This window comes from Clupea harengus, chromosome 23 (genome assembly GCF_900700415.2).
Source record: "Clupea harengus chromosome 23, Ch_v2.0.2, whole genome shotgun sequence".
Classification (NCBI taxonomy): Eukaryota; Metazoa; Chordata; class Actinopteri; order Clupeiformes; family Clupeidae; genus Clupea; species Clupea harengus.
In genome coordinates, this window is record NC_045174.1 from 8,583,046 (window position 1) to 8,599,776 (window position 16,731).

General features: G+C 47.1%; 1 protein-coding gene across 2 annotated transcripts in view; it reads left to right on the top strand.

The window, feature by feature from the left end:
* Window positions 1–16,731, top strand: part of atrnl1b (attractin-like 1b) — a 116,181-nt gene that overhangs the window by 53,831 nt on the left and 45,619 nt on the right. For both annotated transcript variants that reach the window (XM_012814627.3, XM_012814628.3), the window contains exons 21-25: window positions 1,860–1,912; window positions 6,265–6,359; window positions 6,601–6,679; window positions 8,023–8,180; window positions 16,453–16,514. In XM_012814627.3, coding sequence (XP_012670081.1) covers window positions 1,860–1,912; window positions 6,265–6,359; window positions 6,601–6,679; window positions 8,023–8,180; window positions 16,453–16,514 — 447 coding nt within the window. The remainder of the gene's footprint in view (window positions 1–1,859; window positions 1,913–6,264; window positions 6,360–6,600; window positions 6,680–8,022; window positions 8,181–16,452; window positions 16,515–16,731) is intronic.

Consider the following 16,731-nt stretch of genomic DNA (forward strand, 5'->3'; position numbering starts at 1 on the left):
AGGGCCATGAAGGCAACTGGCAGTCTGCTGAAGCTCCATGTAAACAAGCTACAGGAGTGTGGATGTGTGCCCACACAGGTTATGGCACACACATCGGAGATAGAGGGAGGGGAGAATGTTACTGTGTGTGTGTGTGTGTGTGTGTGTGTGTGTGTATATTAGAGAGAGAGAGAGAGATGGAGAGAGAAAAAAGATAGGGCTGGTGAGTGAAGAACAGAAGATGGAGATCTTAAGCCGTCTTTCAGACCATTTCCCGCAGCATCCCCATCCCCACTCCTCAAAGCCCGCTCTCCAGAGACCAACCATTACCACAGCCAGCCATTCCTCTCCCTCTCCCCTGCCCTCCCCTGCCCAGAACACTGGCCTTGGACTGGCACAGCTACCCCCTCCATCACTCGATATTAAACATGGGGGGGGTTAAATCACAGCGGAAATGGTGAATAATGATTGCAGACATTCTAAAAGCCACTACCTGGTAGTACAGTGTAGAGTACATGTAAAGATTTTAAAGGCAGAAAAAAAGTCAAACGGAATTTGTTTTAAAAAGAGTCGAGAAATATCAATATAAATATATATTTTGGGGGGTAAGGGCCTGGTGTGGAAGCATTCGTCCAAGTCCCTGACAGTATTGCTTATTAAAAACTTTGTGTTAATTAGGCGCTCGATACCAGAGCTGAAGAGCAGTGCCTCAAAAAAGAGCAGCTTATTAGTAATATGAGGGGGGTGTGTGTGTGTGTGTGTCTGTGTGTGTGTGTGTCTGTGTGTCTATATATGTATGTGTGTATATGCACGCCTGCTCTATCTGGCAGTAGGTTTAATGAGGCTCAGGAAATGAAGACTCCTTCAACAATACTGGAAGATTACATAATGCCCGTGTGTGACCTCTGCTTTCTTATTCATACACATACACACACACACACTGACTCTCTCTCTCTCTCTGTGTGTGTCTCTCACTCACACACACACATACCGGCTATTCAAAAAGGTAATTCATTTTAAAAAGGGAAAATAAATATCCAGCGTATAGCATGTCCCCGCAGGATGCCTGATAACTATGTTTAACGAGATGTGAAAGGATCAAACTCCATTACCCTGCAACGTGATTTGGCTATTGCCATATTTCCGTGCCCCCTACACCGCCCCCCCCCTGCCTCCTCAGTTCTCTTTTGTACGCCAGCATTGAAAAGCCCAACCCCGGATGACTCCAGTCTTAATTGAAGGTCTGTCCGCGAGGCCACATCTCCCACCCCCGTTCCAGAAGGTTCTTTTATGAGGGAGAAATTAAAAGTGCCGCTCGCGGACTAATCAGTATGCCACAAGTGGTGGCGGCGGCGGCGGCACTGGCCACGTGTCGGTTCTTTGAGGGAGAGGTCGCCATCAAACGGAAGGTGTGCCAGTCTGTGGCCCGGCGGCTTGTTTACCGCTTTCATGACGGGCGAAAGTTTAGCTGTCTCACAGACAGGTGTCAGCGCTGTTTTGACGGCGCTTTTGGCACATGAGATTCTCTGGCTAGATATGGTGTGATGTTTCTTTTTCATTTATTTATTTTTTTGTAACACCGCTTTTGGAGATTCAAGGAAACGCATCAAATGACTTTGTTGTTTTGCTTTGTTTAATCTTTCATACACCACTTTGTGGAAAGGCATTCCTAACAGGCATTCCAGGAAAATATGTACTATGCAAAAATCAAAAGCTGTCAATGCTGGCAAATGCAAAGCAACACCATAGATGAAGGCATTTCAGTGATGTGCTGATAGAGAGGGAGAGCGGCTGTTGTACACCTTTGTTTGTCTTTGATTGTGATTTTGTTCTCTTAAATCCCTATTTCTCTTTTTTTTTTCTCTTCTCTATTATTGCAGATGCGACTCAGAGAACCGTTACCTTGGCAACCCCCTGAGGGGAACCTGTTACTGTGAGTGCTCCTTCCTAAAGCCGTCCTGCTGCACACACACACACACAGACGCACACACAGACGCACACACAGACGCACACACACAGAGACGCGCGCACACACAGAGACGCGCGCACACACAGAGACGCGCGCACACACAGAGACGCGCGCACACACAGAGACGCGCGCACACACAGAGACGCGCGCACACACAGAGAGACACACAGAGAGACACACAGAGAGACACACAGAGAGACACACAGAGAGACACACAGAGAGACACACACACACAGAGACACACACACACAGAGACACACACACACAGAGACACACACACACACACAGAGACACACACACACACAGAGACACACACACACAGAGACACACACACACACACACAGAGACACACACACACACACACACACAGACACACACACACACACACACACAGAGACACACACACACACACACACAGACAAACACACACACACAGACACACACCAATGGAATCGTATGTGATCTATGTGACAATTACATGCTACAACAGCCATTAAAATCAAATTTCCACCTGCTAGTTTCAGCATTTGTAAAAAAAATACTCCCTATTAAATGTGTGGATATACCACAGTGTATATTAAATGAACTACATGCAAGTATATCAGCCTTACATGAAATACAGACTACACTGTGAGAGAGTTCCTGTGATTAGGGTACTGCTCAGTAGATATGCAGTAGAGGTCACAGGGTTTGTGGCCGTCAATCCCACTGATTTCCATTTGAGGTGATAGTGTGATCAAAATGAAGGTCATGTGTATGTGTGCGTACATGTTGGTGTTTGTGTGCATCGGAGACAGTCACTGGGTGGCAGTGTGGTGCAGCCAGCCCCGTCGCTATGTGACACACTAGTCGGAGCCATCAGTCACCATGGAGATGATCCAGCGCATGCTTTCGCGCCGTCCAGCCCCGACAGCACGGGACTCATCCCTCCCTCCGCCCTGCCCCGTCCCAGCCCCCCTTAGCGCCCTCATCAAGCCCAAGCACCAACCTCTCGCCCTCATCAGACCACATTAAAGCCAAGGCTTATCAATAACTCAACCAGTCATCTTCATTTCCTCCAGTCCCTACATGCATCCTCTAGGTGTGCCTGGCTAGCTTTTAGCGTTTTATATTCAAATGCTTGGCCTAATTAGTCTGATTAGTCCAAGGACTGGTGTACACACAGGGTATTTGTGCCTCTAGCAGCACTAGCCCGAGAACCTGCTATAGGCACTGAAGGGGGTGTGTGTGTGTGGGGGGGGGGGGGGGGGCGATGGGGGGCCCTAAGGCTGGGATGGATGAGCTGTGAAAGCGGCAGCTCTGTCTGAGGGGGAGAGTGAATGATTGGGCTAATTAGAGACACTCTCTCTCTTTCTAGTACACACACGCACACATAAACATGCGCACACCAATTCTGAGAAGTTTCTAGAAAACTGTGGGTGGCTCCCGTTTTGACCACCCCTCCTGCTGTTTGCTCATGCTCAGCTCACACAAACCCACAGATGCACAGATACACTCACTCACTCACTCACTCCCAGCATGCACTCATCATGCCACACCTCTCACCCTTCTGTTGGAGGGCAACACCTCGAGGGAGTGTGTGAGCGTGTCAAAGTGAACTGAACATCTTCCCTTGCGAAGATGCTGTCTGTTTCTCTGCCGGTGATTAACCTAACCCCCACCTCAAGCGACCCCCCCAACTACAACACACACACACACACACACACACACACACACACACACACACATATAAATACACTGCCCACCCCCACTGAGGGGCCCCTGCCTGGAGGCCCAGTCACAGAGATGCCCAGAGTCACGCACACACACTTCTTCAGTGCTCCAGTTCATGCCAGGGTCCACATTCACAGCCTTTGAAGACCATTCCTTGCATTTGCATGCAGGGTCCGCCATTCCAAACAGTAAATATAGTCTGAATTAGCAGGGCATTAAATCAACACTACAACTCTGAGATCCATCAAGAAGCAGCTTGAGGATGCTGTTAAGCCACTATTCTAGTGAAACCTCTGAATTCCATGAGGTTGTGTGCGTGCCGAACTAATCAACTGTACTCTATTCACTGATTATGTCCTTGAGTGCATTCAAGCAGTCTAGAGGAACGCACCATGTCAAGAATGCTTCATAAAGGAAGGGAATGGTTCTGAAGTGTTGGAAGGATCTAAAAGCCTCTACAAGCTACATTACACCTATTACTTGAAATGGCCATGAATATGTTAACTGAAGGGTTGTAGACTGCATCCTTTCGGGTCTGCTTTATGTAGATTAGCAATAATGTAAGGCAACTGGCTCTTGCCATGGCTCTTGAGCACCACTGCTGGTCTGGAGTATATTGTTGGTTTAACAAAGATGTACAGGAAAGGTGTAGTTTAACTACATGTCAGTTTTATTATGAGTAGTTTTTTTTTCATTAATATTTTAAATTCGTCAGAATTCAATAGTTGTGTGACATTTTGTGACACATGCAAGACCAAATCATGGTCTAACATTTGGTTGGAAATGTATGTTAGCTTAGCTGACTAGCACGTTCCAATTAAGAAGCTAATTTGTTTCTGTGAACTCAGAACAGCTACTGTATATTCGTCTGTTTATAAGTGAGAAATTATATAATTATATATAATCAAAAATGTGCAGAACACATTTTGTATAGTTAGAGAATGTTCTCCACACATACTCAGTAAAGCTCTGTCAATCCGTGTGTTGGTATGTATGTGTGAGAGTGAGAGACACACACACACACACACAAACACACACACACACACACACACACACACACACACACAGATTTATAGCGATGTGACTATACACAAGCCTCCAAACTCCCAAACTCAGATTTGTTGGTGCAGTCTAGGCAAGAATCAGGCAGCGTTGACCACCCTGCTGTGTGTCATTTCTGTCCCAGGCGGCTACAGAAGATGATCCAGGGCCAGCCTATGATTTATGTGACTCTGAGACGAGGAGAGAAATAAAAAGTCTGGTGTAAAAGTCTGGCAGTGAGGCCTCGCAGCCTTCACACACACACTCATACGCACACACTCATACGCACACACTCATACGCACCCACTCACCCACTCACGCACGCAGTCACGCACTCACACAAACACACACTTACACACTCACAGACACACACACACACACTCACAGACACACGCACACACTCACACGCACACTCAAGACATCCTGTCCAGCATGAGCCCCAGACTCCAGCTCCAGACCCCAGACAGTAAATCCACTAAATCGGCCGCCTCAAGGTCAACACTGACTCATCTCATGTCCTCATCAGGGTTGTCACGGCGATGTTTTGTCTCTGACTCCTTCCGTTGCGCCATGAGTTGTAGCAGTGTCTCAAATGTGTTTGCGAATGTAAGTGTAATGTAAGGACCTGCATTGTGGGACTGTCAAGAAAGGGCTCGGCCGTCGTGACCCAAGCCGTCCTAAGCCAGTACCAACCCCCCCCCCCCCCCCCGTGTTTGATCAGAGCAAATTTTCTTTAAGTACCTCTTGAGTGAATAGGTCGACAGACTTCTGTGCTATAGTACCTTCTCATTACAGCCTTTTGCAGCAGCCGCTAATTTAGAAATCAGTATGATATCAGTAGATGTCAGGTAGTAACCATGCTTTTTGTATGATATCCCCCCCCCCCCCCCCCCCCCTTTGACCAGTATACAGTAGGTTTCATGAGGTGAACATCAGCGAATCTGATTCACTTTCCCACACTCCATAAATCCTTGTTTTTTTTCCTTACCGTTAAGAGCCTAATTTGCATGAGTATGCCAGAAAGGATGCTAATTATATGGCGGTTGTGACGCATTTCAGTGCAGGGTTCTGCCATTTCGGTGCAGTCGGGGGATGGGGGTCGGGCCAGTGAGTCACTTCAGTGCCCCAGTGTTGCTTTTGTCCAGAAATAGTGGCAAACTTGGCATTGCAAACCTTACCTTTCCTTGTGGTAGTTTAAGGCAAGTGCTGTCAGGATGTTTGAATGCACTTGATTGAGAGTCTAAATGGTACTTGCAGAACTGTGAAAGGTTCCGGTTCCCCAAACACATTACACATTCTTTTTGAACCGATCAATCTTGCCCATGGTCTATCGTAATCCTAGCTAGCAAAAGGTGAAAGTGTCTTGCAGATAAAAAATCAACAGGATAAATGTAAATGTAAGAACTTGGCAACACCTTCCACACATCTAAAACAATGCTAAGAACAATTGCCCTGTGTAAACACACCCGGTAGATGTCTAATGGCTAAATGTGACCACAATTTCACTGGTGCAGCTCAAAAGCAAGTCATTTTTTTTATTTTTTCATCTTGTTGCTCAATAGACAACCTGCTGATCGACTACCAGTTCACGTTCAGTCTGCTCCAGGAGGACGACCACTACTACACCGCCATCAACTTCATGGCCCAGCCTGAACAAGTGGGTCAAACATCATAAACACGCTTATAAACGTTCATAAAACGTTTTCAGTCTGCTGTAATGCACTGGTTTAGACCCATCCCTAGATTGAACGTTGTGTTAAAAACAGTAATTGTACGAATTCCTATGGCCATGACCAGTATCAAACTGCATGAATTATAAGTTGTCAGTTGGAAGACAACCAAACAAAAAGACGTCACCACTGTTTCTCACTTGTCTTGTTTCTCTGTCATTTGTCTAGACCAATAAGAACTTGGATATGTCCATCAATGCCTCCAATAATTTCAACCTTAACATCACCTGGTCGGTTGGATCAACAGGTAATGTGTTTTTCTCATGTCATTGCCTCAAGGTGTTTGCGATTGTGGTGTGTGGTGTGTGTGTGTAGTGTTGTGTGGTAAATGATTTATTGATATATACTCTGTGTTTTATTAGCCCCAGTAATAAAGAGTAATTGTAGTCCCATCATATCTTTGTAGCCCAAGGTGCTTTACAGCATGCTGTGGAGCTGCGTAGTTCTAGTTGTATGGGTGTGAGAAAATGGGTCTGTCTTGTTTGCATTCATGTCTGCGTTGTTATGCCAGTGGAGTGTGCAACCTCATGCGTCTTGGAGAAAAAAAAAGAAAGAAGAGGTACCCCAAGGACACTGCATCCCTGCTCCCAGTCCATTATTTATCTCTCTCTCGTTTCCTTTCATCTGAGGAGAAAAGGTGGAGGAACAAAAAAAAAGAAAAACGTTCCTGTCCGGTCCTCATGAGTGACTTTGACATTTTTCTCTCTTGTTTCCTTCTGTTTTTTTTTTTCTTCTCCTCTGTAAACGGGTTCACCTCACTCCCTCCTTCCCTCTGCACCTCCACCTTTTTCCCAAGCAGCTCCATTAATATTTGGCTGTGTGCGTCCCCGTCCCCATCCCCTGCTGATCCCCCCCCCCCCCCAAACCCCACGGAGAGGGGGCACTTGGCGATTGTCTGGACCCTGGCTCAGAATTCTGGGGCTGAGGTGTCTTGGCCGTCAGAATGATTTCAATTAAGATAAAGGCGCACACGTAGCGCCACGCTCGCCTTGTCATTTCCGAGCCCCCTTTTGTTTCACGGCACTGGCTCAGAATGGCGATGTGCAAGACTCCGCTGTGCGGGAAGAAGAATTCAAATAACGTGTTTTTTGTTTTTTTTTCCCCTTCCCTTTTCTTTTCTTTTCTCTTCTCGCATTTTAAAGGGCCTTGATAAAGCAACAAAGTTCTTTTTTTTTGTGGTACTGCTTTCTTGAAGTGCTCCCAAGACTAATTTACAAAATGGCCTGTTTATAGGGCTTTAGTTGCCTTGTATCTAAACTTGATTATTCGTTAGAAAGACTTGTGTTTGCTGTGGCAAACAAACAAGAAGTTTTTTCTGTTGATTACTTGAATTGCTTGTGTTAAGAGCTTATGCTTTGTGTCATTAATTTCCTGATGCATATCGACGTTGAGCAATTTGGTGAGGTAATTTAGTGGACTCCTATTAATACCTTCCGATTTGTGCATTTCCTCCTTGCAGAGGAGCCTTATTGTCTCCGCATGCAACCACAGATGGCTTGGTTAAACATAGCTTCTCATCAGTAGTATCCCAGTTAATCTCCCGGTGGAAACGTCTTACTGAATGAATAAACCCACTGTTTCCACCTACAGCTGGAACCATCTCTGGTGAGGAGGTCCCCATCGTCTCCAAGACGAACATCAAAGAGCACCGAGACAGCTTCTCCTCCGAGAAGTTCAGCTTCCGGAGCAACCCCAACATCACCTTCTACGTCTATGTCAGCAACTTCTCCTGGCCAATCAAAATCCAGGTAAGAGTCCCCATCACTCCCTTTTAGTCTGTAGCTCCATTCTTCCTCTCTCCTGTCATGCCTGTTTTTGGCATGATGACCAGAAATGACACACTGTGAGGAAAAAAGACACTACAAAAATCAGTCCTCCAGTTCCAGTCACAAACACTAACGAAACAAATGCAATCAATGTAATTGGAATTCAGCTGTGTCGACCTGAACATTGCATGTCTAAAACTTGAGCTAGCAATTGCTGCTTAAATTGTAGATGAGGTAGGAACCATACTCGGTGCTTCTTTGTCTGAGATGGTTCTTGATGGTGGTTCTTTAAATGGTGGTTGTCAGTCACTATTCCATTTGCTGTCTAACCCAAGTGACAGAGCGACGCCAGGGTTTGGCCCTTCCATTAGTTACCACAATAAAAACATCCTTTTGGATGCAGATATTATTGGATCAAGTCTGGCCAAAACGCACATTTCTAGGAGAATTGTCTGCAATTCTTTCCAACATCCTTTTGGGAAATATGCATAATACATGCGACATGGACCTCCAGGACCAGAGCAGGAAACGATTCTTCAATCATGTGTATTTATGTATATTTAACTTTTATTTCATTTCTCAGAATCACACTCGGATGCATTAGCTTTATGAAATTTCTCAAAGCAAACCAGAGAGATTCATGGCTCTTCAGTGGAGTACTCGATTAAATTAAACATTACCTTTAATATACATTGAAACTACTGCAACACTTAACCAAAAAAAAAATTCATGGTTTTGCCTTATGATCCATAAAGCAGAAGCAGCTGAAATCGACAGTGCAGCTCGCTGCCAGCTGCTCAGAACGCCACCATAAAAACAGTCAGAAAAGTCTGTTTTAAAGTGATACACAGCGACTAATAGGGTCGTAAAAACAACATGAACTTAAATTTATGTTTTATACATACATTAAATGGCCGGGGTGTCTTTCTATGCTAGAGTGCTTTGTGATTACATTTAGACAAATTGGCATGGTTGCGCTCGAGTCGAGAGTCGCGAGAGACGCAGCCAGTGATGGATGAATCCTTCAGAGAGACAGTCACTGCTCAGACTCGTGACTCTTAAGTCACATACTCGCACAGAACTATGCTGTTGTCTTTACAGATGAAACAGTTGATTATACCTCCATCCTTTTATACGTTGTAATCCTGCAGTCAGTGTATTGGTCCTCCACCCACATTGCACCACCACAGATATAGCTCCCCTAACCCGATGTTGTAGTATGTTTAAATTATAACGTTTAACAGTCGTATGCATTATTATATAGGTTGTATCCGAATACAGAGAACACAGAGCTAGCGCAGTGGCATACAGAGTTTGATTTTGGCTTTTAAAGGCAGTGATGTCCAATCTTCTGCCCTGGGGGTGTTACAGCACTTGAGCCACACTCACCTCCCCCCGCCCCCCTCCCTCAACTGACCTGCACATTCCAGGATGAGTCTGCCGCCCAGGGCTGTGATGACATCATCATAGGAGGTTGTGGGGGGTGGGGTGGGGGGGCGCTGCATGGAGATGAGCCCGGGGCCTTTGAAAGGCTGTTTAGGGCCACTGGGGGGCCACGTGAGGTGTGTGTGTGTGTGTGTGTGTGTTGGGGAAGTGAGTTGAGAGGGGGTAGTCAGGTTGGTTGTGGTGGAACAGAAGTAGATCAGAGTTGGCACTGTGAACTCGCACCTCTGTTCATCACGCCTTAGCACTGCCACATAGCCACAGAGAAAAGCCACCATTTTGGGTCAGCTCAGCTTCTGGAAACATGTTGAGGGCTTTGAAACCACACTGACACTTTGAAACTATAACTTGTTGGGCTCCAGGTGATGCCGCTGTGCCATAGTTCTTCCATATGCAAATAGAGAGACCATGAAGAGACATTGGTATGAGATCACTTAATTAACACGCATGTCATTTTCATACTTGGCACATGCTGCTAAGGGTGTTAGTTTATGAGTCGCACGTATGGCCAGAGATCGTCTCTCTCTGCGGGCTCTGATGTGCTGACAGCCCTCTAGAAATGGCACAGACTGAAGAGACTAATAAGCGATTACATAACAATGGTATACATTGTCAACAGTTACGTTTATCTCTAGTTACTGGGCTGAAACATAGAAAGAAAATTGTTTAGAGATCTGGGTGGGGATGGCTACATTTCTATTTATTTCCTTTTTTTTTTGCTCGCTTATACGACAGACTAAATTCATACATGGTATTACTACTGATAACCGTGGCACACGAGAGAATGGGAACACTGGTACATTCCCCAGGGAGTGTTATTTGGATGTCTGTTTATATTTAAAAAATATTTACTGTAACTAATGCAGTGTATATGCATACCCATCGATCCATAATCCATCTCTCTCTGTCTCTCTCTCTCTCTCTCTGTCTCTCTCCTTCTCCCTTTCCCTGTCTTTGGCTGAGACTCTTATGGAAAATAGATATGGATACCCTCCTGTGTTAAACAGTGGGCCTGATGTGCAGCCTGTTAGCTAGCATGAAACAAATGGAGCATGAGGTGAATTGAGGACCGTTTCCTCCAGGCTCTCTCCTCTCCTCTCCTCTCCTCTCCTCTCCTCTCCTCTCCACTCCCATCAGTCACATGGCCCCGGTGCATCTCCGCTGTGCTCAAAAACACCTACGAGAGAGAGAAAGAGAGAACACATCCATATCTGCGTGGTTCAGCTCAGCTCAGCTCAGCTCTCCTCTCCTCTCCTCTCCTCTCCTCTCCTCTGCTCTCCTCTCCTCATCGGACGAGCCCATGCGGTCATTCTCGTAAGAGGAGTTATCAGAGCGAATCTGCTGGAGCCCAGCTGCAGAGCATTGATTCCAGGGAGTCGTCATCCATAAACTGTCTATCTACACCTATTGAGTTTCATTTCTTTTTTTTTATCCCCCCCAACCCCTCCTCCCTCACTTCTCTCCTTTCATGGTACGCATGATGAAGGGATAAGGTTAATTTCAGTACGTTTACTGCCCCTGTTGTCCTTCCCCCGCCTTCCCCCCTCCTGTATGGCTTTTGGACTAATAGTTTTCTATTAGATTTCCCACCCCTATCCCCAAAAGCAGAGTCTCTTCTAGCTCATTACATCAACGGCTTTTTCCCCCCTAACGCGATTGGCATTTGAGCCTCTCTCTCCACGGTCAGGATCAGACTGTCAGATCAGCAGTTAATAGTAAGGGGTGGACTGAGGAGATGAGGTGTGTGTGTGTGTGTGTGTGTGTGTGTGTGTGTGTGTGTTTATGTATGTCTGTTTGGGTGTGTGTATGTTTATGTCTGTGTTTATGCTTCTGGTAGATCTTTTTTTCCACATCTGATCATCTCAGACCTCCTGAGCAAAATATCTGAAATGGGATACAGGGATACTGACTGACCCCCTCACCCCCATCCCCTTCTTCCCTCCCTCCTCTCCTTTTGCACGGGGAGCGCAATCTGATCAAAGCCCTGCCGCTCCGCTACCTCATTAGCAGAGGCTAACAGCTGATAAAAGGGTCACCCACAGAGAAGGATGGGGGCTTAGCCCGGCGCTTTGCTTTATTTGTGTATCACCGTCATAAATCAACACCGCGGCCTTCACACCGGGGCATGTATTAGTCATACGAACCCCAGGTACACGTAGCGCCCAGATTGTCGGGGTGCGGAACACCGCATGAATCGTTCGGGCTCGGAACGGGGGCAAGTATTAACCATGTTTAGCGGAGGAAGGACAGTTTAACGAGGAGGCGAACCGCAATTCCGCATGCGTTCCGAAAAAACAAAGGCACTCGTAAGGGACACACACACAGTGTGTGCGTTTCAAGGTGGTTTAAAGGGTGGGGCAAGGACTAGACAAAAGTTCCCAGGCACTCGTCCAACTCGAGGCTTTGAGCAAAAAAACAAAACAAAAAAACAGCCTCTGTTTGACACGGATAATGGAGGACAAAACAAGAACATGCGGTCCTGAGGAGAACGATGTGCTTCAGCCCACGTGTCGTGGCAGATCTCTTCATCCAGGGCTCCTTCAAACCCTCGACAGGATGTGTTAACTGTGCAGGCGGTCCTCTGGGTGGTTCAGCTTTGTAGTCGGCGGGCCTGAATCCCAGTGTCAATTATGGAGGATGGAAGGAGGAAGGGTTGGGTCAGAAAGAAGCTGTCCACATTCATTGTTGCTTAATATTGTCCATATGGTCCTCCAACGCTCTCCCAGTCTGTCTGCCAGTCTGCGTTCCGTTTAGGAACTTTCTGCGTTCCCACGCAAACCGATCCAGACAAAACCCCTTCCATCGACCGTGTGTTCTTCCCACCACATACGGCCGTCCTTGTGTTGGCAAACACGCGAAAGCCTCTTCCCTTGGCTCTTCCCTTCAAATCAAAGGGTCCGTTTCTACATGAAAGCACCCTTGTCAAAACCAGTGACTCATCAATTACTGCGAACCCCTCTCTCCCCCTCTATTTAATGATTCACATGAAAACAGGCCACCTCACCCCTATTTCCACACCCCCTTAAGGCGCTTTTTGCTGTCCTTGGATATACAGTGACTTTTAACATGACATCAGTCATAGAGTGTGTGTGTGTGTGTGTGTGTGTGTGTGTGTGTGTGTGTGTGTGTGTGTGTGTGTGTGTGTGTGTGTGTGTGTGTGTGTGTGTGTGTGTGTGTGTGTGTGTGTGTGTGTCGTGACAGTGGAGGGCTCTTTATAGACAGATTGTGTGTGTGTGTGTGTGAAAGAGTGAGTGTGTGTGTTTTGTGTGTAGAGGGGACAGAAAGGGCAGAAGATTGAGAAGCTGTGACAGGAACAGATGATCCAGCTCTTTTTAATGCAGTTTTAGCCCCAGGTCCACTCCCAGACCCACTAATGAAGGGAGTGGAGAGACACTGCCGCTCTGTCTCTTGCTCTCTCTCTGTGTCTCTCTCTCTCTCTCTCACTCTCTCTCTCTCTCTCTCTCTCTGTCTCTCTCGCATCTCTCTTTCTCTGTCTCTCTCTGTCTCTGTCTCTCTCTCTCTCTCTCTCTCTCTCTTTTTGTTCTCCATCTGTGTACTGTTCTTCTCTTTCCCAATCCCCTCTCTCTCTCTCTCTGTCCTCCATCCACTGAATTCTCACGCCCTCCCTTTCTCTAGCCCCCCATATTCCTCTGTCTCTCTCTCTCTCCTCTGTGCTCTCCCTCTCTGTCTTTCCTTCCCTCTCCCTCCCTATCTGTCTTTACCTCTCAAAAGCTCATTAGTGTGTTTTTTTTTTTTCTTCTTCTTCTTCTTCTTCTTCTCCTTCTCCTTCTTTTTTCCCCTTCGCCGAGGCAGCTGCCAGAGCCTCTAATGCTTGTTAGTGGGCATGGGCCAGGAGTGAAGACCTTGCTGTGATGAGCGCTGACAGCGGTGTGTGTGTGTGCGCTCACGTTTAACCCCTCGGTCCGGCGCTGACAATCACTCACCGAGAGCCATGGAACATCCGCAAGCAAACAGACCGTTTTTTTGTGTGTGTACTTTAGACAGCGAACGCATGCGTACATATGTGCACACGTTCACGCACACATGGATGAAAACTGTATCTAATGCGGGATGATTTGTCTCGGACAGCTTATCAGGGTTTCAGAGGGAGTCACTTATTTACACACGGGAGGTGTTCACTTACTTCAGCTGCACTGCCATAGTCATTGTATGGAAAGCTAGTGAGGGTAATGAGTTAAAGGATTAGCCTTTAAAAAGTACAGATAACATGCTTCACTACATAAAGGCAGCCTTGTGTCTCTGCAAACCAATTTGGGTCTTTCAATCACCTCCGTATAGGATTTTATAGAGCGTTAAGTGTTGTTCACATGCCTAGACATAAAAAGAAAACAGTTAATTTTCAAACTCAAGTGTGAGGCATTTCTATTCCATTCAAACAATCAGGGCTTTTCTTTGATCTAGCGTTGTTTGACAAGAGCAGCATCAGCACCTCGCTGCATGTCTTTGATGTGGCATTGTCTGAAAAGTGCAGGTGCCACTGTGTGTGACGAGGGAGAGGGACAGGTGACAGATGCACAGTTCAGGTTCCGCCAGGAGGCTGTACAGCTGAACCGCAGAGACAGCTGTGCCTCGGAGGGACCCTGGACTGCTACAGGGCTGCAGTGTGCTAGTGCGATACACCAGGGAGGCCGCTCGGAGCCCCACACACACACACACACACACACACACACGCACGCGCGGTGGCTTCTCGCCCTTCCCGGCACGTGACACTGACCTCCCACCCCCAACCTCCTCACCCCACCCGCCGTACGCTCACCAGAGACGCCCAGCCACTGACCTTTCCAGTCGGGGGGGAATTAGCACCACCCCAACTCATAACTCGCTACTCCCATCCAATGCCACACCACCCCACCCCTCACCCACACCAGCCGCCGCCACCTCCTCATCTTCCCAGGCATCTCTCCCCTGCTAAAATCATATCTGACAGGGGGTCCATCGAGAGCAGCCTTGTTACCTAACTGCCCTTTTCAATCTCCTCCATCTCTCCCTCTGCCTGGAATGGAGTGTTATACTCTCCTCACCCCCTCAACCCCCCCATCTCTCTCCCCCCCTGTAATACGGTGTTAATTCCACTCTCTTGGGCCCCCACACTTTCCCAGTGTCCAGGCTTGTGCTGAGTGTGTAATGAAAAGGAAGCCCCCCCCCCCTTCACAGTCTGCCTGCTGCATGCACTGTCAACACCCCCCCACCCACCACCACCACCCGCATTATTCATTTATTTCCCTTTTTCAGGGTGACTTCCAGCCCCTCACATTTGAGGCATTATCCCACTTATTTGTGCTTATATATATTTTTTCCCCTCCTTCTTCTTCTTCTTCTTCTTCTTCTATGGTACCGCTCTGGTTTCTTTCTCTTTCTTTAAAACACTGCTGAGAGGGCAGGGTAATGCAGTGAAAGCAGAAATGGGAGAGGGGCTTTTAAGGGGGACCTAACATTCACCCATTCGCTCCATTTGCTTTTTGGAACCGCCTTGAACAGAAAGTTAAGGTTTTTTCCTGTATTTGATGTTAACGAGCTGGATGTGGAGATTTTGGCAACTAAAAAGCAAGATCAGTTCAGTACCAAAAGCATTACAGGACTCGTACTGTGCTGTTCCACATCTCTGTGATGCTAAACTGAAGGGGTTGATAATGTGGATGGCTAATAGTTTGTTCAGGCTAATTTGCAGCCTGATGGTCGTTGGACTCCAGTGATGGAATCGGGGCAGCCAGCTCTGGATGCGTTTTACTGATGCTGGGAAAGGCTTGTGTCATAGCAGTCATTTCCCCAAGGTTAACTCATCACCAGGCTTAACATCAGCTCATGTTCCCAGATCCTACCTCAGCTGCTACACACACACACACACACACACACACACACACACACACACACACACACACACACACACACACACACAAACACACACAGAGGCATCCATAAACACAGACACACACAAACACACAAAGAGACATCCATAAAGACACACAAACACAAACACACACACACACACACACACACACACACACACACACACACACACACACACACACACACACACACACACACACACACACACACACACACACACACAGAGGCAGCCATAAACACACACATATACACACCACAATTATGCCAAGGTATAACCTTAGGGTCAGACCAGAGATATGGGATATAATAAAAGTTTTCCTTTCTTTTGCTTTCTCTCTCTCTCTCTCTCTCCTTTCTTTCTTTCTTTCTCTCTCTCTCTTTCTCTCTCTCTCTCACCCACTTATTCTCCCCCCCCCTCCTTTTTGCCTGCTGCTCTCTCACCCCCCTTTTCTCTGTAATTGTCTCTCTTATTCTGTTTCCCACATTGACTAGACATACGATCTAGGCCATCAATCACCTTTAAAGCTTCCCTCTGGTTGCGTGTGGGCAAATTCTGGTTGCTTACACCCCATTTAAACCACCAGAATGCAGTATATTTTCTTCTCCGATGTCACCCAGCCTCTTCATGCAACTCTGGCGGGCTGCACAACATGGTAGCCGCACGCCCTCAAGGCTGATTTGTTAAACTCACCTCCGGACAACCGATTAGGTGACAGGGGTAAACTTACAGTCGCAGCAATTAAGCAATTTGGCAACATGGCCAGCCAACAGCAAAGGCCTCAATGCCTGCCTCGGCCTCAGGGGCTGGACTTGACCCCTGACCCTTGGAACATTTGGCTGGGTGTCTCTTACACTCCTGTGCTTTTGTGCTGAAGACTCACACCTGCCCTGTCTCACCATCTGTCTGTCTCTCACTCTCTGTCTCTCTCTCTCCAACCCACAGATCGCCTTCTCCCAGCACAACAGCATCATGGACCTGGTGCAGTTCTTTGTGACGTTTTTCAGGTGAGTCCTCATCCCCCTTCTTTGAAGTCCGGCTCAAGCCTTAAGTTCACCTCTACTTCTCAACACAGCACATGAATAATACAGTGGAGTGCTCAGAGAAATGTGCCGCTCACATACACTGACACCATAGAAATAAACACCCCCCTCTGTCCACTTCCTCCTCCATGTCCACCATCTTTTGCCTATTCCCTCTCTGCTGGCTTCACTGGCTTAATGC